Here is a 27683-nt window from a genome sequence, read left to right on the forward strand (position 1 = left end):
CACACACACACACAACATCTCCCATCAGCCCTGTACCTGGCACTGATCACCTTGCCCAGCTGAAGCCCATCAGCTGGCCTATATAAACAGTCTTATCCCTCCATCTCACCGTGAAGTCTTGTTTTACTACGGTTTGCATTTCTGAGCGTTTATCTCTGTTTTGCCTGGCTGTTGTGACCCTGTCTGTACCCCAAAAGGAACATTTAAAAGATGAAAAAGAAGAATTAGGGAGAATCAAATTATGAATAATTTGTGTGAATAATATAATAATAAATATAAATTATATTTATTATTGGGGGCTCTGATAAGCCTCATGTCCAACCGACCATTGACGCCCTCTATCGGTCATATTTTATATAACACTTAAACCAGTGCAAGATAACAATAGTTTAGGCCTATAAAAATTTTAATTAATACATCTCTAGCATTTTAAAGGGGTCATATGATGCGATTTCAAGTTTTCCTTTCTCTTTGGAGTGTAACAAGCTGTTCGTGAATAGATAAGATCCCTAAAGTTGCAAAAACTAAAGTCTCAAACCCAAAGCGATATTCTTTATAAAAGTTAAGACTTGTCCACGCCCTCCTAAAACGCCTTGTTTAAACACAACCCCCACATGTCTACGTCACTGTGTGGGGAGATTTGGATAACACCGCCCAAATGTTCACGCGAAGTAAGGAGGTGTAACTTGATTCTCGCTGGAGTATTGTTGCTGCCGCCGCCATGTCGTGGAGAAGCTGTGTGTTTCGTTATGAAAGCGAAACTACTTTGTTTGGCCTTCCAAAAGAGGACAACTAGAAATCAGTGGTTAAGTTGTATTTACAACACTGTTCCAGAACAGTTCAACCCAAATATTCAGATGTGAGCAAAGCATTTTACGGAGGACGAGGACTGTTTCCTGGGAGAGTAGCGTACAATGCCGGTGGTTCTGACAAATATGGCTGACTCACAGCCTGTAAGTACGCTTTCATATTTAAAGGATTTGCCACTGATGATTCAAACGCGAGTTTTGAGCAGTGTAGAGTAGCGCTTGTTTGTTGTTTCTCCGATCACAAATGCAGACATGGTTTTATGTTTACACGGCTCAGCGCAACGCGTAAAAAGACAGTACAAGTCATTATAATCAGTAATTATGTCCCCACTGGATGCAATAAATGCCTAGTTTATAATGGGTTTTATTGGTTTTGTCTCGTCGCGCTGGGACATAACATTTCCGTCACACGCTTGAGGTATTCGGCCAATCACAACGCACTGGATAGCTGGCCAATCAGAGCACACCTCGCTTTTCAGACCAATGAGCTTTGTAAAAATCGACGAGTTCAGAAAGGCGGGGCATAGAGGAGAAACAAAAATGTACAGTATGTTTTAAAAAAATGTGTTTTTTTTTTACCTTAAACCACATAAACACATTTCATTACACCAAATACACAAAATAATGTTCTTTTTTAGCAACGTCATATGACCCCTTTAATAAAAGCCTGCTTATGAATCCCACTTCAAGTGACGCTCCGTTAAACATAGGCACGTTATTTTTGCAGAGCGCATATTCAGTCCGTGAGTAGCCTAACCTCTCAGCTCGGATCGCAGGTGGATTTCCCTCACTATATGAGTGAGAGAGAGCGCCGTTGGCATGCCCAGTTTTGTGTGAACAAAACTGGGGGCTCTCCCTCTGTCAAATATTACAAGTGCGCGTTATGCAGTGTGGGCAGTGGGTACCGACCGGCAGAAACATAAATCTGCACCTATGGCATGGACGACGAAACAAAACCTTGTCAGAGCCGTAATGCGGCATAGAAGAGTGCAGTGTGTGTGCTTGCTGCCTGTATTTTTTCCCTGCATGTCATGTGCAGGGCTCCCGTTTTTATGATGATAGAAGAGGAAAGTTGATAATCAGTTTAATTTGTTGGTTTACACACAAAGAAAAGTGAAAGCTTTTAATAAGTCCAAGAATAAAATTATTAATTTACTTAACATGTTAAATTTGATTTACAGAACTTTTTGTGCTGTTTTCTAAGTTTGGACTTGAATAAAGAGAGAAAACTTGCACTTCACAGGCATTTTGTTTCTATAGTTAGATATCGTGATGTATCATTCGAGGATTGTCTAGCAATATATCGATTATCGCAAAATCACTGTATCGTGATAGTATCGGTATCGTGAGCCATGTATCGTGATTTGTATCGTATCAAGAGGTACCCTGCGATTCCCACCCCTACTCAAGATATGCACAAAACACTTAGAAAGTCACAACAACACTTTCTCGATTCATGTTCTTGCTCTTTTTGTTAAGGATTCATCACTGAAGATATTCTACAGAAAAAAAAAAAGTTGGTCTCCATAAGCTTTCAAGATGTTCCTTAACCCTAACCTAACCCATCCAATCACTGGAAGTCAGTTGTGCCCTACGTAATCTGTCATTTGTGAATTCAGTCCCACATTGACTAATCAAATTGTCTTACATGACTTTTCATCGTCCTGCTGCATTTTCCTCAGGGTCTCTTTCAGCTTGCGGATTACGTCGGCTCTGTGCTCCAACATGGAGCTCATCTGTGCAATTCTAGAATAAAATGATCACAGAAACATGTTAAACTCACTCTTCCCCGACTAAACTGTACATCAAAGGAATAAGTGGCTAATAACTAGGCTTATTTCAGCAGTGGGATGGCACACATACTCCTTCTCATGACTTGTTGTGACTGCAATGTGATCCAGCTCCATTTTGACAAGTTTGTCTTTTAGGGCGGCAAGCTCAGCGGCTCCTGGTGTCATGCTCCTCTTAGCCAGAACCTGCAGGACAAATTTAGAGGAAAATCAAGCATGATTTGCACTCTGAGAGAATCAAAAACTGCATTTTGTCACAAAATGAACATCGCATTATATTCAGTATAGGGGTGTGCACAAATAGTCAAATATTCAATCTGTAATTATTATTCAAAAAATAAAAACACTATTCAATGTTAACTACATGTTGCCTTGCTGGCCGTAAATGCAGGCCATGATTACATGATGAATTACATGATAAATCCTAAGCACACAAACTAAGTCAGTTATAACTAAATGCACTGGGTGGTGCTGTGGAGTGTGTTAACAATTTGATTGTATTTGATCACAGAATGTTGTCGTCTGCCTCACAGTTTGGAATTATTTGATCAAAATTATCTTACTAAATGGAATTACTTTTGATCAAATGAATGAAACAAATGAGTTATCATAGTATCACCACCACAATGAGAAAATCACATGAAATTCAAACACCAGTCGACTGAGGAAAGACTGTCCATCACTGCATTCACGACTGCAGGTAAGCGCAGCTGTACCCCGAGTGAGCAGAGAAGAGAGCTTATCTGATAGCAAAATTATTTTGAGACATATGCTTCCTTTAAGTTTCCTCGAGGGAGAGTGGCTTAAGAACAGAAAACACAAAGTGCTGTAAGAAACTTTGCTTAGCACACTGTTATCTTTGTGTTTCTCTGGAACGTCTGTGTCAGCACACATTTCTATTGTTATCAGACTGAGGAGCCAACTTTCAAGTGGATATTGTTTTTCTCAACATTAACATGATGTGAGATACAAACACGATAAACATATGCTGACTTGAGTATGTACGTTTTGTACTGTAATTGGCACGGTCTGGTTTATTTTTTTCCGTTAACTCTGCTTGAGCTTAAATGCTTTTGTTCTTTATATATACACTTTTTTTTTTTTTACACATTTTCAACTAAAAGAAAACTTTGAGATATAACAACGTTTTTGTAGAATATTGTGGTGTATTATGCCTAATCATAAGCTTGTTCAGAAATGGTGACAAAAACATATTTATTAAAAAAATAATGTCTTTCTCGTTAATCATCATTTAAATAAACAAACTCGAATATTCATTTTTTTATGAGCCAAAATATTCAAACAGTATTTTTTGAAAAATGCCCATCCCTAATTCGGTATTCAATTAGGAAAAGTAAAAATATGGTGCTGGTGAACTGAAATGGGTTGCAAGGCTCTCAGTATGTTTCTACAGAACATAGGCCTAGATCTGCTTCTGTTTTATAGACTCAAACCTCAAGCATTTAATGACCAGCACAAACTCTTTAAGTATCAATCAACTATTAACCAACCTCTGACTCTTTAAGTTTGTCTTGTAAGCTCTGGATGAGGGCTTCCTTCTCTTTTAGCTGGCCACCGAGTTCCTGAAGCTGAAGATTTGAGGCATCAGCCTGGACCTTCAGTTCCTTCATCTGCTCCTGAATATCCTGTCAGACAAAGAACAACTCTAAGTTTGGATGCCTTTAAAAACAACAAACAAAATGCCTTTAAAAACAACACGTTCTGTAACACTGTCACCGTGTTGATGGCAGAGTTTATGTGTACTAAATGACTGGAAAAGTCCTGCATCACCAGAGAGAAATGCGTTGTTTTAATCAGAAGATCCAGTTATGATAATTAATATAAAAAATTACGAGGTTAAAAAGAAAAGAAAATGCATGGATAAATCACTCAAAATAAGTGAGCACTTAGTAAACTGTGAATTCTTATTTCATGCTGACTTTAAGCCTGCATAACATTGCTGCTCTCAGAGAAAAGAGCTCTCCATACCTCGATCTGTTTCTGGGTTTGCTGCAGCTGCAGTGACAGACACTGATTGTCCTGCAGAAGTTCAGTCTCAGTTTTGGGCAGGGTGCCGCGTTGAGCTTGAAGCAGAGTTGAAGTCTCTCTTCTCTGATCCTTCAGGCGCAGCTCAGACTCGGCAGAGGACGATTTGAGGGGGGAAATCGCAGAGTCACATTCATTCAACAGAGCCTGTTGACGAGCACTTATGGTCAGGAAAGGTGTGGAACAAAAACACATAAAACCATTCAAAACATATGCATTGCTTACAAAATAAAACGCATTGAGACGCTCTGTCGCTCTGGTACGCCGAGCGATTTGTCGCTCATGCAGCTGTACAATAGCAGCGGTCTGAGGAGATCCGAGTAGAGATCTGAGCTCCTCCAGCGCACGAGTCCTGTGCTGATGCTCCTCTGACACCATCACTTCATGATTGGCTAAACCGTCCTCCAGAACCTTTAGAGCAGCCTCCAGTTTCTGATACACACACACACAAATAAGATACATTAGTACCACAAAGTAACATTGAATCATACAGTTAATACATTTATTTCCATAGTGCTTTATACAATACATTGTTCCAAAGCTGCTTCACACTAATAAACTGGAAAATAAGTGTTAATGTTACAAAATTAATCAGTTATGAAAACAATTTCAACTGTAAAGCAGCTCTACAGAAGACAATCGTGTCATTATTCAGATCACTGTTGATTCTAATGTCAGTGTCAATGTTGCAAAGTTCAGTTATAACAAACTAAGAATTTATCAACTAGATTTGTTTCTGTAGCGAATGTGAACAGTAGCCGCTTTTACACTGACAGGCTAGTGTGAGCCAGGCGGGGCCATTAGCCTCGCACCTCAAGCAGCATTTCCACTGTCAGACCAGCACTACTCTAAAACCTGCCCTTAACACGCCTCCCTGAAGCAAACGTCACACAATCATTCCACCATTTTACCAGTGAATGAATGAACACTAACTATATTGCAAAACAAACTTAAAAGCAGCAGACGTTTAGTCCTTCCATAAAGACTTAAGACTCCAGCATCGATATTTTATCTACCAATGATTTATGTGATCGTTGTGTCAGTAGTACACATCAATGATGCTAGATCAAACTGATATTTATTATTATTCCACATAAAAAGAGAGCACACATACTTGTTCAGTCACAGCTGCTCTATTTATTTGTGATGACAAGAATGCATGAAACACTGCATTCAGGCTTTTAAATCTAAATGTGTACACATATAACACAAAAGGAAATACTGATAAACTCATATTTATGCCAAATTTCTTTAGAAAGAATGAGCATTTATTATTTTTCACATAATTAATTACGTAATCCGAGGATGTTTGAGCGCCGTCTCCCATCTCACTATACTGTTATCCTTTCAGCCAAAGCAACAGAGGGAGCTCACGGACAGAAAACCGGACTTACACGAGTAACACGGAGTATATGAAATTTTCGACATCATAATACAGATTAGGGATGCCACAATTCTCAATATAATATTGAACCCTTCGGTATGATATCCATGGTCCAATATGGGCTTGTGAATTGCGGTTTTACATTTAAATAATTTACGGGACACACTGAGAGTTAGAGTTGCTTATAACATGCATTTGAAAAAGTAACACACGCCAAACATCTTCCCTTGTAATGACTTGCAGTGAGAAGCCTTTCTAAACCTGCTGTCCAACAAAAGAGAACATTTAATAATGTTTTTACTCCACATCACCATTCGAGTGTTTAAAATAACTTTTTTCTTTTGGTGATCTAATGTGGCTTCATATCACAGAATGAGGCAGAAAATATATTCTATACTGTAATAAAGGCTATGTTGATTAGCAATGGATTATTAATATCCTTAATTATTATGAAAATACCTGAGATGGCTTGAAGAACACAGATAAACTATATATTGTCACAGTCAAGTGTTTATTGTCTTCATGATTCATCATTCAAAACGTTTCTATCTTCTTTTTATTCTGTTACAGGGATAGCTAGATGTCTTTGTCCACAGGGATTTCCTGGAGCGTCCTATTACTTCTTTGAGGCCTTTATGGAGTTTCTGCACGAGGGCACCCTCTGGCTTCCAGTATGAATGAAACAGACATTACATGTTTATAGCGCTCCATAATGGCCAATCCACCCTATTTTGGGTAAAAATAGGAAAAATAATACTTCTCAAAAGAAATTTGAAGTAGAAATATGATAATCCATGTTTTTCTATAGTGTACAGGAATTTTTACAGGAGTCTAACTCTTTATTTTTAATAATGAAAGTGTTATTACAATTGTAATTTATTATTTTGTTTAATATTTTTGTATTTAGCAATAATAATATTAATAATAATCTTAATTATTATTAGTCATATACATAAGCACATTTTGGGCCAAATTGTGCAGCCCTACAAACACGCACAACAAACCTGGTGTTTATTATATAAAGTTTTTGTTTTAAAAATCGCATTTTAAAATCACAAAAAAACATGGCCAAGCCATCAGAAATGAACCAAACCAGAAACCGTGGTAAAAAAACCTGAGGTATGTATTGAATCATGGGCTAACTGTATTACTGTAATGCAGATGCAGAAGACCAATATCAACAACGACACGGGGAAGAGACAGAACAAATATGAAACCAAATACACGATTATAATAATTCATTCAAGATGATTTCAATTCATGACTTCAAGCAGTCCCTAGTATTTTCATAAGTATAATGTGTATATAGGGCGATGGTTAGCATATGTTGCCTTTAACATTGCATATAATACATTTCTGCCTCGTACGATGATCAGAACTCCCATCGGGCCACAATCGTAAGTTATTTTAGATACACGCTGGTGTCCGAAAGTGAGTTTTGCCATTAAAATTGTTTTAAATGTCTTATTGACATTTAAATGTTGATGTTAGCTTGATAGCTAACTGTCTCCAAACTCGGATAAACTCTGCCTTTGTCCATGACCACTCCTCAAGCCCCAGTTGGCCCGCTTTGGACTAAGGTATTCGGCAGGTCAAAAATCCCTGGCTGTTGGCCCAGAGGAAGCCCTGATAAGGCTCACTCAAACCACAGAAGTGACAATGGAAACGCTTCTAACCCTGGAATGCAGTAGCATGCTCATTTTTGGCCCGATAGTGGAAAGTAAAATTATAAACAATAATCATGATCATACCTGCAAGTACTGCTGCCGTCTTTCCAACAGACGTGACAGTCTCTGATCCCAGAGCTGCTGAAAGTCATCTTGGAGTGATCGGAAAGACTGTGATGGAGTCTGAGCCATGAGCAGGTCCTGTAGTCGAGACTCCTCAAACGAGGCCACGTCACGCTGCACCTCTGTCTCATAGTGTGTCTTGTAGCGCTGCGCCAGTCTCCTGTATGCCTCCTATAATGGTTTGTCCTTCTGTGAGCATTTCTTAATTTTGCAAAACATCCATTGTTGTGATTTGTGTCTCTGCGGACTCTTACCGCGATCTTGATCAGCACGTGGTTCAGTCTGGTAGTTTTCTTGGTGTGTTTGTCGTGGATCGTTCTCTGATCCTTTGGAATGAATGGCACCAGCTGAAAGATCACAGCCCATTCTTCACGGTTCACATCAGTTAAAGCGTTAGAGGGACGGTCGATGATCTGCTGGAGCTTCGCAAAGGCCGCCTACACATGGAAGAAAAACCTCAAATCAGACTATTGAAAAGGATCAAAGAGTCTTGAGAAGACCACACACACGGTCAACATCAGCATTTACCTGCATCTTCTCATCAGACACATCAATCTCAGGAACCAGATATCCAGATCTGTGTTTGGACTGCAGGTTACTCTGATCAGAAGACACACTGCAGTTCACCTCAGTGAGAGACTGAAACACAATGACACTTGGCTTAAAAAAAGTTAAAGGAACTGGTTATTCTGGGTTAGAACATGAAAAGACGACACACACCTGACTGAGGGAATGGACTTCAGATTCCAGGAGGATCTTCTGCTTTTCCAGCTGCTCTGCTTTTGATTCAATGCGTGTCAGCTGTGATGGAGTATGACGACAATGTTAACATAAACATAGACTTACTGACCAGTGAACACCTTCATACAACCCAAACTGCACTGGAATATGATCTACAGTCACATACACTCTTAAAAATTAAGCTTCCGAAAGGGTGTTTTTACAGTGATGCCACAGAAGAACCATTTTTGAACCTTTCAGTGAGCAGTTCTTAAAAGAACAATTTTTTCTTAGTGTGAAGAACATTTTGATAATCTAAAGAACCTTTTTCCCCCAATAAAGAACCTTTAGTCAAAAACCAGCTCACACCCACCAAAATACCTGATCTCAGATCCAGTGTTTAGGAGTGTGATTTATTAGTTCACCCACTCCTTTCAGCACATTTTAAGACCTCACCTTCTCCATCTTTCCTTCCAGTTCTTGTTTGAGTTGATCTCTCTCTTTCGTGACATCTCTTAAAGACTCAAGGACCTGCTCAGCATGCGTCTTATTCTCCAGCTGATCCGTCATGTCAGCGAGAGACTCAAGCTCCTCAGTCAACTGGTTTCTCTAAAGAAACAACAAATTACTTTAAGAAATGAGGTGCTTTTACTGCAGTGTGAGCGTTCCAAACTGAAATGACCACCATGCACCACAGAAATTAGTAACAAGCTTACCGTCTCCTCACTCTTTTGAAGATTCTGTCTCAGTTGTTGTCCCTCCTCTCTGGTTCTCTTTAGCGTGTCCTGGAGTTCATCCCTCACTTTTGTAAGTGAGGTGAGTTTTGATTGGAGGTTTTGGATCTCTGTGTTGTGCTGGTCTCGTAAAGCTGAGAGATCTTCACTTATTTGACTCAACTGAGGAAACAGAATAAGAGATTTCCAGCATTTAATCATTCACTTGTCGTATGTAAGGATTGTTAATCCGTGTCTAACAGTGCTCACCTGCTGCTGAAGATGAGACTCTTTCGCAGCACTCTGCTCCATCAGTTCTGCGTTCTCTTTCTGCTGTTGCTTCAGCTCCTCCTTAGTAACGTGCAGTAAATCCTCATACATTTTAGACTACAGGAAAGAATAAAAACAGTCAGTTCAGACAGATGTGTTGTGTGGAGCTCAGATGACATTACACTGATGACATGAAGCCTCACAATCGCAGTTGCCTCCTGAAGGTCTTTCCTGAGCACCACCCTCTGATTCCTCAGAGACTCTATCTCCTCAGTGAGAGCTTGAATCTGGACGAGATCACAAAGAAATAAAACACAGAACATGAAGAATGGGTATGGTAAGGAACTAAACAGTTCTTGTTATACTTTTTATTCCATTAACAATTCTTGCAGTACTTGATGTTTTGAACAATGTTGGCAATCAACAGTTCAAGTTTCCATTGACTTCCATAATCAATTTTTTGTTCTATGGAAGTCAATGGAAACCAAACATAGTTGGTTACCAAAATTTCTCAAAATATCTTGTTTTCCACAGAAAAAAAAGTGATAGTGGTTTGAAACAACACGAGGTTGAGTAAAGGATGAAAATGTTCATTTCTGGGTTAACTGTCCCTTTAAAAAACAGTTAGCAAGCTAATCATGAACGTAATGACTTGAAGTTCTGTGAGCAAAGCAGATGTTAATTCACCAACCTCACCAAAAGATTAAGAGAGCCACTAGACAAATTCATGGATTTGAGAGCTGCTGTTTTGATGGACTCATTTAAAAACACTGTAGAAAATATATATATTTTTAATTCCAACAGTACTCAACATTATATACAGGGTTTCATGAAGATACATTTAAGACTTAAGAACTTTTTACCAAAGTGAAGCAAACATAAGCGATGAATTGAAGGGAAAGGAACACAATATGCCAATATGGTCTCTAAATGTAAATGTATTAACACACTTCAAAGTCTGACAACACAACTTCTAACCAATTTTAAAAAATATATATTTTACATATCTGCCACTTGGCTCAGAAAAATAAATTTTTCAAAAAACAAGACTTCACATCTTCATTTTGCATTTCAAGTAAATGTATCTTGATTTAAGGATGTTCAGATATTTGTACTGAAACAAGACAAAAATACTTTTTTGACAAAGGACTTTATAAATGTAAGACTTTCTGCTCAGATTTAAGACCTTTTAAGGCTTTAAAGCCTTTGAAAGCTGGAATTAAGATTTTAAGATCTTTTGAAGAGCTGCAGAAACCCTGTACATACTATGTGCCAAAACATCTCTTGCACTAAAAGATCTCACAGACAGTTACATACCTGCTCAAGTTGGGCTTTCTGTTTCCCTGTGGGACTCATATGATCAGCCACCTGATGTTTCTTCTGTTTGAGCTCTCCTTGGACCTGAATCAACTGAAGAGAGATTTTAATGAGTAAACCAACTCTAAAGCACCGTTCACACTACAAGCGACACACAATGACAAAGCGACATGATCCCATTCATTTCAATGGAGAGCTGGTGATTTTCGGCGACATGAGCGACAGCGACCATTGGCGACCAGATGGGTCCAGCGTCCAGCGACGCAACAAAGTTTAGAACCCTTCAACTTTATGCAAATGAAGAGTGACTTTCAGGAGCGACAGCCAATAGGAAAGAAGACAGTAGAGCTCATGTGATTGTTCACCTCTCAACTCTGGTAGTGACGGAAAGATGGAGGAGAGGCTGTTTGCGTTTTTGCCGAAGATAAACATACGCAATGGAAAAAAGCAGGCTCTGTTTCTCATTCATTTTTGTTTTTATGTACGGATTCAATTTAAATTATATTATATTTAATCTTTTGCCTCCAATATGTTTGTATTTAGGGGCAAGAAAACCGATTCGCTGTCAACAACGACGTTACTAGGCAGCCAGTAGTGAGAACGCCCACTAACGACCTCATCGCCAACCCCTGGCAACATGCAGCGACAAAAGTGTGAACGCAGCTTAACCTCTTCATTCGTTCAGAAAGGCACACCACCCATGTGGAGCCAACTGTCTGCTAACTCGGATAAATTCTGCCTTTGTTCATGACCACTTCCTCAAGCCCCAGTTGGCCCGCTTTAGACCAACGTATTCGTTACCTCTCGAACACCCTGCAGGATCTCCTGAAGGTCTCCTCCCTCACTCGGAGACATCACACTGGAGGAAGAGCCAGATCGGTTACATGCAGTGTCTCTCTCTGCCATCAGACGGTCTCTCTCAGCACAAGCGGACTGCAGCTCCTGTCTCAACTGCACCATCTGTGAGAAAGTGGAGAAACATTCAACTTTGATCAGAGTCAAACTCCGCTAGACAGAAGCTGATGGTGTGCATTAAGCTTCTGTTACCATCTCGCTCTTCTCTAATTGATCTCTCTTCAGCTGCTCTCTCTCATTTCTCATGTCCTGCAGTGTCTCCAGCAGCTGGTCTCTCTCTTGAGTCAGAGAGGCAATGTTAGCTTTAGCCGCCTTCATCTCTGCTAATTTCTCCTGCTGTTCTCTTGTTCTCTCAGAAAGCAGCTGTTCTTTCTCTGCAGAAGACGACTGAATCTCTTCTTGTAGCTGCAGCAACTGATAAAGAGAAAAATGATCACATAAGGGCGATTCATCAATCAGGGAATTTTTCTGATTTAAGAAAAAATAATGAAGTTGTACCCAAAATAAACATTTTTGGCAACAATGCAAAATAAGCTACAGATATGAATTACAAAATCCACTTGAAGGCTCATTAAAGACATGATGTGACACGTTTAAATGTAAATCAAGTTTTACTGAAGATTAAAGGGACAGTTCACCCAATCTTCTGCTGAACACAAAAGATATTTTGAAGAATGTTGGCGACCAAACAGTTTCAGTTTCTATTGACTTCCATAGTATGGACAAAAATACAATGGTAGTCAAAGGGAACCAAAACTGTTAGGTTGCCATCATTCTTCAAAATATCTTCTTGTAAGTTCCACAAAAGAAAGAAAGTCAAACAGGTTTGGAATGATGAAGGTGAGTAAATAATGGCAGAATTTTCTTTTTTGGGTAGCTATCCCTTGTCAAAACTGAACCTAATTGAAGAATGACTCAAATCACTCACAGTCTCTTCCTTCTCCTCCAGGTCTCTCCTCAGCTGATTCTTCTCCTCTCTGTTGACCTTCAGGATCTCCAGAAGCTGCTCTCTCTCCTCAGTGACAGAAGCCATGCTCGTCTGGACTTCCTCTAGCGTCATGTTCTCCAGATCGCTCTTGTTCTTCTCAGACAGCAGAAGGTCTCTCTCAGTGCAGGCAGACTGGAACTGCTCTCTCACCTGCACCAGCTAGGAATCATGGGAGAATTGAGATTTACATTTGAAAAGAGAAAGGAACAGAGAGGAACTACACTGAAAAGGGTCTCACTGTCTCGTCCTGTTGCTGCTGGTCTCTCTTGAGCTGCTTGTTCTCATCTGTAAGCCACTGTAGAGTCTCCAGGAGCTGATCTCGCTCCTCAGTCACAGAGCTCATTCTGGAGCTCATCTTCTCCATCTCTCCGGTTCTTTCAGATGCCACACGGTCTCTCTCGGCACAAACAGACTGAAGCTCTGACTTCAACTGGACCATCTGAATGAAGGGAATACTTCATTTAAAATTAAAATAAAAAAGTGAAAGCCAGAGAGGATAAACCCACCCACAGGAACTGATAACACATTCAGATGGTTTATATACTTCCACAACTGTAACAGTTGGATATTTCAAAATGATTATTTGCGGTGCTGGACATCCATTTTAAGTATAATGTAATTGTAAATCGGAATGCAGTAGCATAGAAGCTATTTTATGATGAGAGTAGCCCAGAATAAGCGATTCGGTTTTCCCCTGTTGTCATTTTTACCATCTGGTCTCTCTCCTGCTGCTCTCTCCTCAGCTGATCCACCTTGACTCTGAGGCCCTGCAGTGTCTGCTCGAGTTGGTCTCGCTCCTCCATCAGAGAGCTGATGCTGGTCTTCATCTGCTCCATCATCTCAGTTTCACTGCGTGTATTCATGGAGCGTTCAGACAGCAGACGCTCTCGTTCACAGCACACACTCTCAAACTCCTCTCTCAGCTGCTTCATCTGTGAAAGTCAAACCGTATAAACAGTTTGAACTGGCCTCAAGTCGCCTTTTTTTGCAAATGACTTTCATTCAATGAATCACCAACAAGCACCAATAATGATTATTGCCCAAATATTCATTGAGACAGAATTGAGACTTTTGCATCAATAATGCTATTGCTAAAGCAAACAACGTAAATTTGTATTTTTAAATAACACACTCATCAACAGTCCATGACAAACCAGAAAACCACAGTAAATGAGAACTACATGTCAATCAGTCACATGATCTACCTGAACCTGAAGCTCCTGCAGTTGTTGGGATGTGTTTTCAGAGTCCTGGAGTTTGGACTCCATTAGCATTTGCTGAGACTCCAGCTCTCGTATGGTGTTCTGAAGATCTTTCACCTTCTCAAGAGCTCCTCTCAACTCCTCTTGATTTTCAATCATCTGCATTTGAAAAAAATAAAAATAAAAGGATTTATTAAAATAGGCACTTAATGAGGGGTTCTTCCAAAGTCAGGCAATAAACTAATCAAAAGTGACAGTAAAGACATTTATAATGTTGCATAAGATTTCTATTTCAAATAAATGTTGTTCTTTTGAATTTTCTATTCATCAAAGAATCTTGAAAAATAAAATGTATTATGATTTCCACAAAAAAGATGATGCAGCGCAACGGCTTTCATAATTTTCCTCATAATTTGTTAAAATGTTTCTTGAGCAGCAAATCAGCATATTAGAATGATTTCTGAAGTATCGTCTGACACTGAAGACTGGAGTAATGATGCCGAAAATTCAGTTTTGAACACAGGAATAAATTAATAGAAAATAGTTATTTAAATTGCAATATTATTTTACAATATTACTGTATTTTTGATCACATAAATGCAGCCTTGGTGAGCAGACCCCCAACATTTAGTAGTAGGTTTATAATTTTTACATTTCATGAAATTATAGAAGAATACCAATAATAGCATATGTGCTCATGTGGAGGAAAACTTGTTTCTCATGTTCCTTTCAAAAGCACTTCCATCTCACCATTTCAACATTCTCCTGTAGATCAGATTTTAACTGGTTCTTCTCCTCATTCACACTGTCCAGCTCCTGTTCAAGCTGCTGCATCTGTGAGAGACAATTCACACCATGATTATGAAAACCATGATCACCAGTATCTAGGTGATCTGAATTTTACTTGATTACTGTACTTTAGTATTATGGGGGATTTGTACTTTTTTTTTCAATTACATTTTAAAATGACCATTTGTACTTTTACTTGATTACATTTCTGAAGAAATGTAATCAAGTAAAAGTACAAGTACTCCTTAAAATGTTATTTCAACTTGAAAAGTACTCGTTACATTTGAGCATTTTTATTTTATCTTACACGCATTAAATACGGTAAACGGAAACTCAAATGTGTGCGCTTGACGTGTGGACTTTGTTTTCATGCATCAAGCACAGACATTTCAGCTTCAGTTATAACTTTCATCAGGTAAATGTCTGGCATCAAAGGTTTGTCATCAAATGTGAGAAAGCATATTCAGGTAGCAAAGTTTATTCATTATTTTTGTACGTTTTGATATAGCTATTAGCTGTCTGTGTAATATATTGGCTGAATGCACAAGTGCAAATAAAATCAATAATGAGACTTTAAACACAATTTATGTTTTTGTGGGAATTATTCCTTTAAATTAAATGTTACAAATCTACAAAAAGTGTTTAAATGAACGCTGTATGCTAAATTAATTGTAAATCATGTTTAGTGATGTTCTTACTAGGGAGTGGATAAGTCGTATTATAATGATATACTCAGTAACAATTAATTATTTTTAAATCTGAATAATTACATTATTTGCTCATTAATTAATCTAATTAGTCGCAAATAATTATATATCAATATTTACAGAGAAAAAAAAAAAACTCTAAATGAACCAAATAAACAATAAAAGATTAATTATTGTTCTAGACAGGGCGTTGAACAGTGAACACAAAATGTGGCCTTTCAATTAAAGTTAATGTTGTATGTTTTACAACATTACGATTTCTCTCCTGATTAATTCAACACACATTCTTCTGTCTGTATGCTTTTGGTCTTTGCATCACATTTTGCTCTTTTTAAAGAGATAGTCCATCGAAAAATTAAAATTCTCTCATTATTTACTCAACCTCATGCAGTCCCAGATGTATGTGATTTTCTTTCTTCAGATAAACACACTAGGGATGTAACGGTATGAACATTTCTTATCACTATTATAGTGACCAAAATTATCACGTAAAAAAAGTACCGATACATAAATCAACCAAGTTTTATATTTAAAAATCAACAAACAACAAATAAAATGACTTTTTGTTTGCATAATCACTAAAACAATAACATTACCAATGATGTTGGGATTTTAAATGACAACTTGACTGACAACATAAAAAGGTAAACCTCACATTTCAGCCTTTAAATAAAGAAAAGATATAAGTCAAAATGATAATTGATTAATAAATGATTTTATCTGCTCCATAAATAATTCTAGATAACTTATCTGAATTGTTTAAATGTGTAGAATCCACATAAGTTTGTTATTCATTAACCGATCAAAATTTACAGCAGGGCATGCAAATTCAGTCCGTTTTTGGGCAGACAGAAACTGCTCACAGGCTGAATGTAAATAAATATAAGTCTCTGTAAATTCACTCACTGACAGCAGGTGGCGCTGATGGAAAAACTGAATTAGAGCCGTTTCCCGTAACCTCCGTGGACAAAGCAGTATTGCGATTAAGAACACTTCCTTTAGGTATAACATGGAGCAAAGATGAAAACAAAAGCCATCGAATCGTTTCTGAAGTCAGTCAGAACCTTCAGAGGTACATTCATGTAATTAATTCATTCATATATTCATTTGTATAATTCCCCTTAGCAGTCTTTTAAAACTTCCCAGCTTTTCCGCCCTGTTTTCACTCAAAACGAAACTACTCTGCGTGCTGTGCACACGTGAGACTGTTACTGAAAACTGTGCTTTATGCTGGACAGTATTTATTTATCGTAAGTTGTTCAAATCGCGGTAATCCAATACGGTTTTAATGATAATTAAAAGATGAAACGGTAATACTATCCGTGGGGAATTTTATGATGAGTTATCGTCAAACCGGTAATCGTTACATCCCTAAAACACACACAAAAATTTTTAGTTCTTATAACACAAGTTACATTTCAAAGAACACACAAAGTGAACACAATAGTAAATTTTTAAATATCAGTATTTGAACGTTTCTTACGCCTATCATTGCGCTTAAGACAGATTTATTAACAGGTGTTGTATGGGTTACCGTTGTCTTCACTTTGTGTAGTTTTTGAAGCATCATTTTTGAATGTTATACACTTGCATTATATGCAGAGACAATGATTAAGTTTTTCTAAAACTCTTAAGTTTGTGTTCATCTGAAGAAAGAGTCATATACAAATGGGATGGCATGTAAAGGGACTTTTTGAATTCCGCTGTGCTGCATTTTATTGTTGTTGCATGCACTAGATAGATGTGTTTGACCTGTGCCATTGCGTGTTTTTTCACCCTTTAACCAAACCTTTGTTTCTCTATCTGAAAAAAACATTATGCAGTTTATTTTTAAGCAGTTTCATTTTGTATTGAGAAGATGCTTCAATATGATAAAAAAAAAAAAAATAATAATAATCTTTTTTTTTTACTTGAGTATTTGAATACTTGAGTACAATTTAAGCTGTACTTTTTTCTTTTATGTTTTTGGCCAAATGCTTGTACTTTTGAGTAAAATTTTATCTGTATTTTCACTTGAGTATAATTTTTGAGTACTTTTTACACCCCTGTCAGTATCTGATCTGATGTGCTCCAAATCAAGAGCATGTGAAAAGCTCTCTGTTTACCTGCTGGAGGAGTTCATCATGCTGTGTGTCTGTCTGTGAGCCGCCGTGTTCCTGCTGAACCTGCATAAGCTGAGAAAACATTTCCTATATACACACACCTCACTTTATCATTTATACACCACTATAAAACTCTACAGCTGAATTCAGCCTTTACCATCCCATTAGTGTCTTCAAGGTCTCTCTTGAGCTGGTCTCTCTCTTCTCTCAGGCCCTGTAGAATCTCCTGGAGCTGCTCTCGCTCTTCAGTTATTGAGCGTATAGTGTGCCGCAGCTTCTCCATCTCATCTGGGTCTCTCTGAACTTCCTCCATCTTCTCAGACAAAAGCACATCTTTCTCTCCACGAACAGACTCCAGCTCTGCACTCAACTGCACCGACTGACACACGGTAACAACAATGTTAAATCACTCAATCTGGCAGTTAGTGGGACTGTGTGTAGTGATAAGTGTGAACGGACCTTCTGTGTGGCCTCCTCTAATGATGTGAGCAGTGTGCTGTTCTCCTGTGTGACGTGCTGGAGATCTGTCTGGATGTTCTGAAGCCGTTCTGATGTCTCTGTGAGCTGTTGGCTCAGTTCTGCTTCCTTCAGCTGAGCATCAACCAGATCACTCTCCATCTTCAGCAGTTGATCCTGAGCTTTAGACGTCTCATCTTTCAGTCTCTGATGGTCTTCATTCACACTGGACTGAGAGGATATCAAAGTGTCTCTCTCCTCTCTAACAGAACTCAGCTCTTCTGACATACCACACACCTGAGAAACCATAATGGATGAGACTAAGCCATGTAGAAACAAAGAAAGTTAGCAAAGATGATGTTATGCAGTTCCTCTAACCTGTCTCTGCAATTCATCCACTTTAACAGGAAGCGTTTCCATCTGCTCCATCTTACTCTGCAAACATAGCTCCCTCTCATGACTCTGATCAAGCTCCTTACGCAAGTCGCAGACAGTTTTCTCCAACACAAGACTATCTGTCAGATCTGTGAAGGGGGAAAAGAAGAGTGAACATCAAAAGTAACAAATTACTTTTATAAATGACATAAAACAGTAACTGAAACACTCCGGGCACCAACTGGTTTAATCTTAAGCAGTTAAACAGTTACCACAAACATAAAAATTCTGCCATCATTGACTCACCCTTATGTCTGTTCAAACTAGGGATGGGCATTTTTGTCAATTTCTCATCTAGATCATCAATAGGTCTAAAAAAAAAAAACAGTGTGCGGGGTGTGTCCGTCATGGAGATAATGAAAATATTTTTCAAACTTATGAAAATTAATGTTGCTGACAAATGTATATCATGGTTCAAGATGGCGCCGAGCATGGCAGCCGTGTTGCGAGCTCCGAGAAAACTCTGCAGTTTTTCGTTTGTTTTACTTGTTATTTTGTTGTTCTACGTGTTGGATGTTGTTAGTATAACTGTCTACGATAGACACACGCTTTTAAACATTGGCTCCTACGTCGCGCAACGCAAACCGGACTTTGAGTTCTTGAACGCCGGCGCTCTGTTTACAGACACCGTGGTGATGTGACAATAAAAGTGACTTTGACTTTAAATAAAAATGACATAAAACCATGACCATATGACTAGAAAAAATAATACTGCTAGATTATGATGCATTAATGTTATCGAAAAAAGAAACATCTAAAAGGAGTAGCTGCATGAGGTGAAGCTGAAGAGATGAACTCCAGTAAACCGAAGCCTGTTCTATGCCACATCCTAGTGCTGGGCGGTATGCCCAAAAATGTATATCACGGTATTTTTCAAAATTATACCGGTTTCACGGCACATCCTATGAGATTAATCAAATATCCTAGAAACGCAACATAAACGTAACATTACAACTTCTATCTGCACAAAATAATGCATAAGTTATGTGATATATCCAGAGAGTGTAACTCCCGCTGTGGATGCGCTCTTCTCATAGCAGCATGCTGAAACATGGGCAAGGAAAGCAAAAAGAATTCACAACATCCTATAGTGTTTTTGTTATAATGTTATGTATATGCCTACTGTTGAAAAAATATTACGAGGAAAAAAAACAGTGCTGCATTAATAATATAAATGTTTTTGAAAAAGAAACATCAAAGCAATAAGACCGTATCAAACAACCCAATGATAGTCAATAATATCAGGTATTGCATTTGAGCTGAAACTGAATAAAACCACACTGCAGCACTTCGCTAGTGGGTTAATAAACTCAGACAAATGCATCCTATATTAGAATAATCAGATAAATACCTATTTACAACTTACATCTGCACAAAAGGACGTGAACGCGCATGTGAACTTGATTCTTCCTCGCTATATAAATATGAATCACCAACTTAATTTCGTTTCGGAAGTTTAAAAATATGTCTAAAAAATCCCCTAACTCCCCCTCAAATTAAAAAAATCCCCCATAAGAGCCACCTAAAGGGGGAATTCACCCAATTTTCCACAACGAAATTCAGGCCTTGCACTCCTCCCTTAACAGCGCGCTGAAAAACAGTCAACTAAAGCACAGAGAATTTACAACATCCTATTACAATCCTGTTCTCATTATATTGTTACATATTTGACAGACTGGCGCTGCACATCTTTCACTGTATTTCATGAACAAAGTGATTCCAGGCATCAATGTGGCCTTTCAAATCCAGTTTCACTTTATTTCGCCGGTCTGGAAGGCATGCTGTCTAACACTAACAAATCAGACCTCAGATACCGCCCAAAAGAGAAATATATATTTTAAAATCAGGACGATCATCGTTTTCATGATCGATCGTGCTGTCACGTCCAAGTACTCATGCCCATCCCTAGTTCAAACCCATAAGATTTTTGTTCATCTTCAGACCACAAAGATATTTCTAATTTTCATTTCATCATTTTTGTCCAACCATTGAAAGTCAGATAAAGAAAGCACAGAGACAGTACAAGTAATCCATATGAATTGAGTATTTTAAATCCAAGTCAACAAACCTCAATGGTTTTTGCACATCAAGCTCACATGGTTGCGATTCCATTTACTGTATCTAATGTGCTTTATGCACATGCATTGATCATTGTTTATATGTGAAAAAAAAAACTAAATTAAATCTGTTTGTCATAAAAAGTGATTCAGTCTCTTCAGAAGACTTGGATTAAGTTACTTGATTCATATGGATTTCATTTGAAAATGTCTTTATGCGCCTTTTAAAGCTTGAAAATGAATTAATCTGACTTTCAATGGATGGACAAAAAAAAATCCCCTTAAGGCTGGTTAAATTTTCCTTAAACATCAGCATTTCAAACGTTCTGATGATCATTGTGAATTGTTCACAATTCAAACGTAAACATGAATTTAGAGAGTACTGTACAAGCAGTCAGTTTAGATTTCATGTTGACTTCAGATCATGATGTCCCTCTATATGTTCTTCACTTACTTTTTGGTACTTTTCCATCCAGAAGAGCAGTTAGTTTGGTATTCTCATCGAAAGCACCCATTAGTTCTTTCTGAAGATCCGTTTGCATCTTCTTGAAGCGAGACTTCTCCTGCTCCAGCTTGTCCTGAAGCATCTTCACCTCAGCTTCCATCTTCTCATAGCCTGTAGTCAGGGTTGCCTGATTGAAGCAGAGTCACACAAAATAAATTACTTATGACCTGCACACCCTGATCTCCCCTAGAGCTTCACTCTACTCACATCTCTCTCTTTGAGGGAGATGTTCTCAGTTCGCAGGAAGGCCCATTCTTTCTTGGTCTCCAAACTGAGACCCTCAGCATCGTCAAGAGAGCGCCGTAGACGTGTCACTTCCTGGACAAGATCCTTGTCACTCTGCAGAATGCAATATAGTATAATATGGGAAAAACAATACAGAACATTTGTAGCCACAGGAAAGCAGAGTTAATATAAATATCTGCATATAGATCTGCTTTGAGAATCCACATCCATACGCCTCCACATTGTGTCGTTTCTAGAGTCAACATACGGTCTTGTCAATGCATAGGGGGAAAGAGAATTGTGCAAATGTTAATAAATATTGCATAAATAAAGTTTCCATGGCCAAACATTCTCTCCAGATGTCAGCATCAGACACTGAAAACCCAGTCAATAAAAGTAAATAAACCAGTAAATACACAACCAGTATATAAAAGTGCAGTGATTCAGTGACGTACAAAACTCCGTAGCTCAGTAGTCAGGTCTGTCTTCTTCTGAAGCTCCGATGACATCATCGCCAGGTCAGCCTATGGAGCACAACAGTATGTTCATATATCACCTTTGGTCTTTAAGAGCAGCACTGAGTCCATCTACATGACATACATCAAGTGAGCATGAACAGACCTTCAGCTTTTGGATCTTGTCTTCTGAATGTTGTAAATCGTGCTGCAGTTTGGAGTTTTCAGCCTCCAATTCTCTCTGTATGGAGAGGAATTAAAATATTATGAGCTGTCAGACACGGATTATCAGAAAAACATGTGGAGACATTGTCTTAGTATTGGGAAGAATAATAATCCAAGTGAGAATTTCACGTTTTAAAGCTTTGATGTGATCACCTCATACTCTCTCTTGCTCTCCTGCTCTAGTTTCTCAAACTCATCTGCATCTTTTCTCTCATCGATGTCCTTCTGCAGAGCATCTTTATCTTTCTGAAGAGAGTCTTTCTCTGCCTTCAGACTCTCCAGATCTTCAGTTATCAGTTGAAGCGTGTATTTGATCAGGTCTCGTTCGGCAATAACAGCATCCTTTATAAAATAATTTTCAAAATGGCATTCACAAACCCATTTTACTACTGTAACATGAGGCATTTCCAAATGAAAAAGTACATTTAACAGGCCAAAGAAAAATGCAGGATATTGTTGTTCACTCACTTTCTCAAATCCAAGGGTCTCACAGAACTGAATGGCCTCTTCCAGATCTTTTTTTAGCTAAACAGAACACAGTTTTTTTTTTTATCAATATTCATGGTCAGAAGAAAGAGATGTTTAAAAAACCCATCACTGTTATTCAAAGAGGATGGGCAAATACCTGTCCAACCTCAAATACAAACCAAGAGCTGCTTGTACAACAGCTGTTGTACCTGTTCACATGTGTGCTGTGAGTGCAGCAGGGCTTCTGAAGTTTTCGCCAGCTCTGCCACCTTCAGTTCCAGTGAGGAGGTTTCCTCCTGAGCCTTCTGTTTCTCCTGAACCTCCTTCTCCATTCGACTCTGCAATGCCTCCATCTGTTTCTCCAGCTGAGAGATTGTCTTCTCCTCTGATGGTGTGGCTTGAGCCTCCAGCTTGTTCTGCAACTCAGAGATCTTCAGCTGGAGTTCAGTGCTCATCTCCTCTGCTCTCTGTTTGCACTGAGTTTCTGCTTCCAGCTGACGCTCTAGAGACGCCACCTTCAACGTCAGCTCGCTCGCTCGGGGCGAGTCCAAGAAATGACTCCTGAAGGAGAGGAGACTGTCATTAATTGTCATCAGACAGACCACACACCTAAAAAAAAACTGATCTGTTAGTTGATTAATTGATGAGTGCATTTAGCAGATTGTTTTTATTTTTTTAATGATTGTGATATGTTGGGACCCCCTTGAAAACGAGATGACATCTCAAGGCGTTTATCCTGATAAATAAGTTCAATTCAAATTCAACTAACGGCAAATGATGCAATGATGAAAACGTGATCAGACCTGTGCAATACTGTAAGTTAGGGCTGCACGATAAATCGCATGCGATATTTAACGCGCATCTTGTCAGAAAGCCGGTTCTGTAATCAGATTTACCGCTGATTACAGAACCGGCTTTACTGATAAGATGCGCGTTAAATATCGCATGCGATTTATCACGCAGCCCTACTGTAAGTGATTTCACGGCTCCATTTATTTCTGCCCACATAAAATAATCAAATTATGCATGGAAAAGTTTGTCAGAAGACACAACATGATGTATTATTTATTCACTGAAGTTTATATACAAAAACGGTCCCCACCTGAATGTTCATTTTTAGCAGTAAACAAAACTAGGTAAGCATTTAAATAGCCTATTTTGAGTGTAAAAGCAATTCTGAGACAGTAGTGAGACTAATGGAGTCCTCACCCTTCAGAGGAGCTGCGGACAGTGATGCTGCTCATTTCCATGTCGGGTTCCTCCAGAGCAGTGAAATCAAACCGGCTGTCAAACTCATCCACATCTGTACATAAATTAAAACTGAGCAGTTTGGACAGTAACACTGACCAGTTTTTTTTTTCGTTTACATGCTACACACCTACTGGATTATAATTTGCAAGTGCACGTAAAGCTAAGTTTCTCCAATGATAAGACAGTCATACCCTCTCCCTCATTGGGCAGAGAGCAGTCAGCTCTTCTCTTCTTGATGTACGTCTCTGCGAAACTCATGTCACTCACACCGAGATCATCATTCAGAAGACGAGCAGACCTCAGCAGCTTCCCACCCCACGTCACTCTCCTCTTTGGAACCTTTACAGTTAAACAACAATCAGATCCATCGACTTCACTAACACTGAGGTTTACTAGTGTTAAAACTAGTGAAATCCGTTACTTTAGGGACTAGGGCCACATTTGAGGCAGTTACTAGTAGCTTGGTTAGGTTCTTAATCCTGTCCTCCTGCTCTCTCCGGAGCTGGTCTTTCTCCTGCAGAAGCTGACACAGGGATTCTCGCTCGGTCGCAGTTGTTTGCGTGACAGAGGAAACCTGTGAAATGAGTTGGAAAACAATAATGTGAGGAGATGATGGGCCATGTTATTGCTGGATGATTGTCAAATAAGTGAACCACATCCTCACCTCTTGCAGACGTCGTTTGAGATCAACAATCTCATTGCGGTATCTTCTCAAGAGAGCTCCTTCATCAGAGACCTCTGTGACGTGAGGGTCGTTCTTCATGCGCTTGGCAGCACTAGCAAACTTTAACCACAGTAAGAACCCAAAGAAATTCAATACCTCTACCCAAATCAATCCAGAATAAGAGTAAAAAAGGTCTTCTCTCATACCTGTAAAGTGCTGACTGTCTCGTCGACAGTGGCTGGGGTGATGGTGCAAATAATAACAGTTTTGGCATTGCCACCCAAAGAGTTCTGAAGGATCCGGGTCAGTTTACTGTCTCTGTAATTTAAGAAGCCCCTTTTGGATGGAACAGAAACAAGACATTACGTTTTAGCTACAGCTTGACCAAAAACAGATTCAACGTAGTGCTGGGCGGTATACCGGTTCATACCAAATACCGGTGTTTATTTTTGTTATGATATGAATTTTTAAAATACCGCAATACGTCGCTTAAGTATGTCGCTTATTGAAAAATACTGTGATATAAATTTTTGGTCATACCGCCCAGCAGCACTAATCAAACGATGGTAAAACTTCCCATGGTAAGTCATGAAATAACTCACTTCTGACTCTCATCGGATAATTTCTTAATGACTTGACCGAGAGTGAACAAACTGCGGTTTATGTTGCACCCTTCTTTAAAGCGGGCTCCTGAAATGGAGGAACAAGAGAGAGGTTTTAACAGACCAAAAAATTACCCAAATTCACTGCATTCATTAAACAGCTTTTCAAAAAAGGCTCACACTTTAACTGTAAACAATTCTATGATATATTAAATAATTCTAGATGTTTACTCAATTGCTCCCAATAACTTCCTGTGGTCAGTCAATTTTGACCGCAAACAGGCGAAGTGCGACTTTTTTAATGCCCACTTAACAATTATTGAAAGTCCATTTTTTGCTCAAATTGCATATCTAAAAATCACCAACTTTTGAACTTCTCAGATTGAGGAAACCATCTTTATTAAAAATCATAATAAATTAATTAATCAATTCATAAAAAAGGAAATCAAAATCAGTAAAATCTTATAAGGGTTAAACGCAACAGACTAAAAGAAAAGAAAAAAAGAAAAGAATAAATCGTTACCCTCAGCTCCTGTTTGACTCGCCCGTTCAGCACCAGCAAGATCCACCAAGTTCTACAGGAACAGGAAACAACAATAAACTGACTAAACATATTAAATGCTGCTTATCTAAATTACATCAGTGAATGAAATCACACCAACGGTTCCTGGTTTGTTTTGAGCTCACCAAGTGTGACACAATGATGGCTCCATCAGCGTTTTCACTGGACACCGGGTCACTTCTCTCACGACTCTCCAAGATCTGACGTGGACAAAATAAACGAGACGCTTCAGAGATGAACACTAAATCAGATTCCAAACACACTCCAGTTCATCATGCTTCTTACCATGCGGAAGATGGTGTGAGAGCGGCTGCTACGCTGGTTCATTTTTGTTTTTCCATAATGTCTGTTTTCTGTACGAAAAAAAGTGATGAAGAAATAAGTTCCTGGTTCCAGTATACCAAAAATATAAAGAATGGCGGACGATCAGTGAATGCAACTTTACTTTCTCCTTTGGTGATCCAGGACAGGGCTTGTTCCGGAGACGTCACCAGCTCTTCCGTCAGATCAGCCACGTACACGTTTTTCTGAGGACACAGTTGGCAGGTTAAGAGCTAAAACTACTTTCAAATCTCCAGTGTGAGTCCAGTGAAAGATGAACAACTTACGTAGTTCCCTTCACGAATTTCCAGAGGTTTTCTTTTCCAGCTCTCGCAGAGCAAATCTGTGACTGTTTCATTGTAGATTTCCATGTAGCTCACACGCAGGAGAAACTCCTTCTTTGGACACTAGATAGATGCAAAGAAATAAAACTATGGTTTATTCCACTGATATAGAATGAAAAAGACACTGATATGGCATTATTTTAATGACAAATGTCGAGAGTGCATTATTGTAGCGCGAAAGCACATAAATATAATGCGCGAGTGCGAATCGCTCCGCTCGCATGCGGATTTCCTTTGCTCTCGCACAAAACATTTAAAAATGTGCACGCACTTAAAACGTGTCTCTCCTCTCCCTCAAACTGTGTCCTGCGCACTCACAAATCTCTTTATGCTCATGCGCTAGATATTAATTATTTTCACACCTGAATTAAACGTTGTCAAAAGTTATTATGCACTTTTAAAAAGTAGTCTCAAAACAGATCTGGTCAGGGCCTTTCCTTGATTTTTTTTGTTGTTGTATTTAAACTATATATAAACTGGTTATTGTACATTGTTTAACTAGGCCCACTTTATCTCTTTTATGTTTGTATTTTGTTCTTTTCTGTGAATGCACATATGCATCTCTCTGTAAAGTACTTTACAAATGCATTAAACGCATAGAATATAATATAGTGCATGACAAATATGAGAAATTCATTATAGTGTTATATTTGGTCTCCAAATCTTAAGTATCGGTATTAAGTATTACGTATCTTAAGTATTGTGTATCAATCCAAGTACACAATACATATGACCACAAGAACTTCATATGCTTTTTTGTTTGTGTTTAGATAAATCATGTAGAGAGGTTTGACCAAACTGTTAAACTAGGTTATTTCCAAATCATCCAAGCACCCGAATGATTTCTAATATCACAATAAATGTTCTGATAGCATCGCTGTTTGGACATTTATTGAGAGTTTTTTTTATCCAGTGTTTGTTTTCAGTTCTGATTTTAGTTAGATTGTTTTTCATGAAAACCCACTTCATATTAGCTACACATTCAATGGCACTCTCCTCTAAAACAGTGAATATACAGTTATATGACTGTTGATGTCTTTCCGCGGTTGAAACACTGATTGAGCAATTACATGAGGCATGAGATGTTCAGTCATGTTTATTCGCATTAAAACTAGTAGTACAGAGGAAGGAATGACCGCATTCACTCGTGCTCCGCTCTGCACAAATCTGCGGGGCGCCACGGCTCAGACACTGGAACCGGAGCTGATCGCGGCCGCTCTAGTCAATGCTTGTGTTGGGATTATAGCCTACTAAGTAGTATTAAATTGTAAAGAAATTACAGATCCATCTTTCACATCTGATTGGTTGATAACTTTTGACGTTTAATTCAGGTGCGAAAAGAATATCTAGCCCATGAGCATAGAGATTTGTGAGTGCACAGGACACAGTTTGAGGGAGAGGAGAGACACGTTTTAAGTGCGCGCACTCTCTCTGGGTGAGAGCAGCGTCTATCTGAGCGCGCGCGTCCGGTTTTGTGCGAGAGCAAAGGAAATCCGCGTACGAGCAGAGAGATTTGCGCTCACGCATTATATTTATGTGCTTTTGGGCTACAATAATGCGCTCTGGACATTTGTCATTAAAATAACGCCATACACTGATTATTAAAGGAATATTTCACTTAAAAATTAAAA

The 27683-nt window shown here is 38.7% G+C and overlaps 1 protein-coding gene across 1 annotated transcript in view; it reads right to left on the reverse strand.

Moving 5' to 3' along the window:
- Positions 1-2443: 2443 nt before the first annotated feature.
- Positions 2444-27683, reverse strand: part of LOC107654461 (centromere-associated protein E-like) — a 28845-nt gene continuing 3605 nt past the window's right edge. The window contains exons 5-47 of the mRNA XM_016441533.1: positions 25996-26115; positions 25833-25914; positions 25673-25740; positions 25513-25587; positions 25349-25400; positions 24826-24913; positions 24430-24559; positions 24224-24343; positions 23981-24133; positions 23751-23898; positions 23518-23611; positions 22518-22869; positions 22309-22365; positions 21994-22182; positions 21782-21856; positions 21616-21684; positions 21143-21274; positions 20885-21062; positions 18317-18462; positions 17942-18235; positions 17640-17861; positions 17486-17554; positions 14635-14718; positions 13888-14043; positions 13393-13614; positions 12921-13121; positions 12623-12841; positions 11887-12108; positions 11641-11799; positions 10840-10932; positions 9726-9809; positions 9523-9639; positions 9256-9435; positions 8996-9148; positions 8540-8620; positions 8348-8458; positions 8074-8256; positions 7781-7990; positions 4871-5077; positions 4589-4792; positions 4111-4245; positions 2673-2785; positions 2444-2555 (exon numbers count right to left, since the gene is read on the reverse strand). Of these exons, the coding sequence (XP_016297019.1) occupies positions 2444-2555; positions 2673-2785; positions 4111-4245; positions 4589-4792; positions 4871-5077; positions 7781-7990; positions 8074-8256; positions 8348-8458; positions 8540-8620; positions 8996-9148; positions 9256-9435; positions 9523-9639; positions 9726-9809; positions 10840-10932; positions 11641-11799; positions 11887-12108; positions 12623-12841; positions 12921-13121; positions 13393-13614; positions 13888-14043; positions 14635-14718; positions 17486-17554; positions 17640-17861; positions 17942-18235; positions 18317-18462; positions 20885-21062; positions 21143-21274; positions 21616-21684; positions 21782-21856; positions 21994-22182; positions 22309-22365; positions 22518-22869; positions 23518-23611; positions 23751-23898; positions 23981-24133; positions 24224-24343; positions 24430-24559; positions 24826-24913; positions 25349-25400; positions 25513-25587; positions 25673-25740; positions 25833-25914; positions 25996-26115 (6159 nt within the window). The remainder of the gene's footprint in view (positions 2556-2672; positions 2786-4110; positions 4246-4588; positions 4793-4870; positions 5078-7780; positions 7991-8073; positions 8257-8347; positions 8459-8539; positions 8621-8995; positions 9149-9255; positions 9436-9522; positions 9640-9725; positions 9810-10839; positions 10933-11640; positions 11800-11886; positions 12109-12622; positions 12842-12920; positions 13122-13392; positions 13615-13887; positions 14044-14634; positions 14719-17485; positions 17555-17639; positions 17862-17941; positions 18236-18316; positions 18463-20884; positions 21063-21142; positions 21275-21615; positions 21685-21781; positions 21857-21993; positions 22183-22308; positions 22366-22517; positions 22870-23517; positions 23612-23750; positions 23899-23980; positions 24134-24223; positions 24344-24429; positions 24560-24825; positions 24914-25348; positions 25401-25512; positions 25588-25672; positions 25741-25832; positions 25915-25995; positions 26116-27683) is intronic.

The sequence above is a fragment of the Sinocyclocheilus anshuiensis genome, unplaced genomic scaffold (genome assembly GCF_001515605.1).
Source record: "Sinocyclocheilus anshuiensis isolate Anshui unplaced genomic scaffold, SAMN03320099.WGS_v1.1 scaffold2063, whole genome shotgun sequence".
Classification (NCBI taxonomy): domain Eukaryota; kingdom Metazoa; phylum Chordata; class Actinopteri; order Cypriniformes; family Cyprinidae; genus Sinocyclocheilus; species Sinocyclocheilus anshuiensis.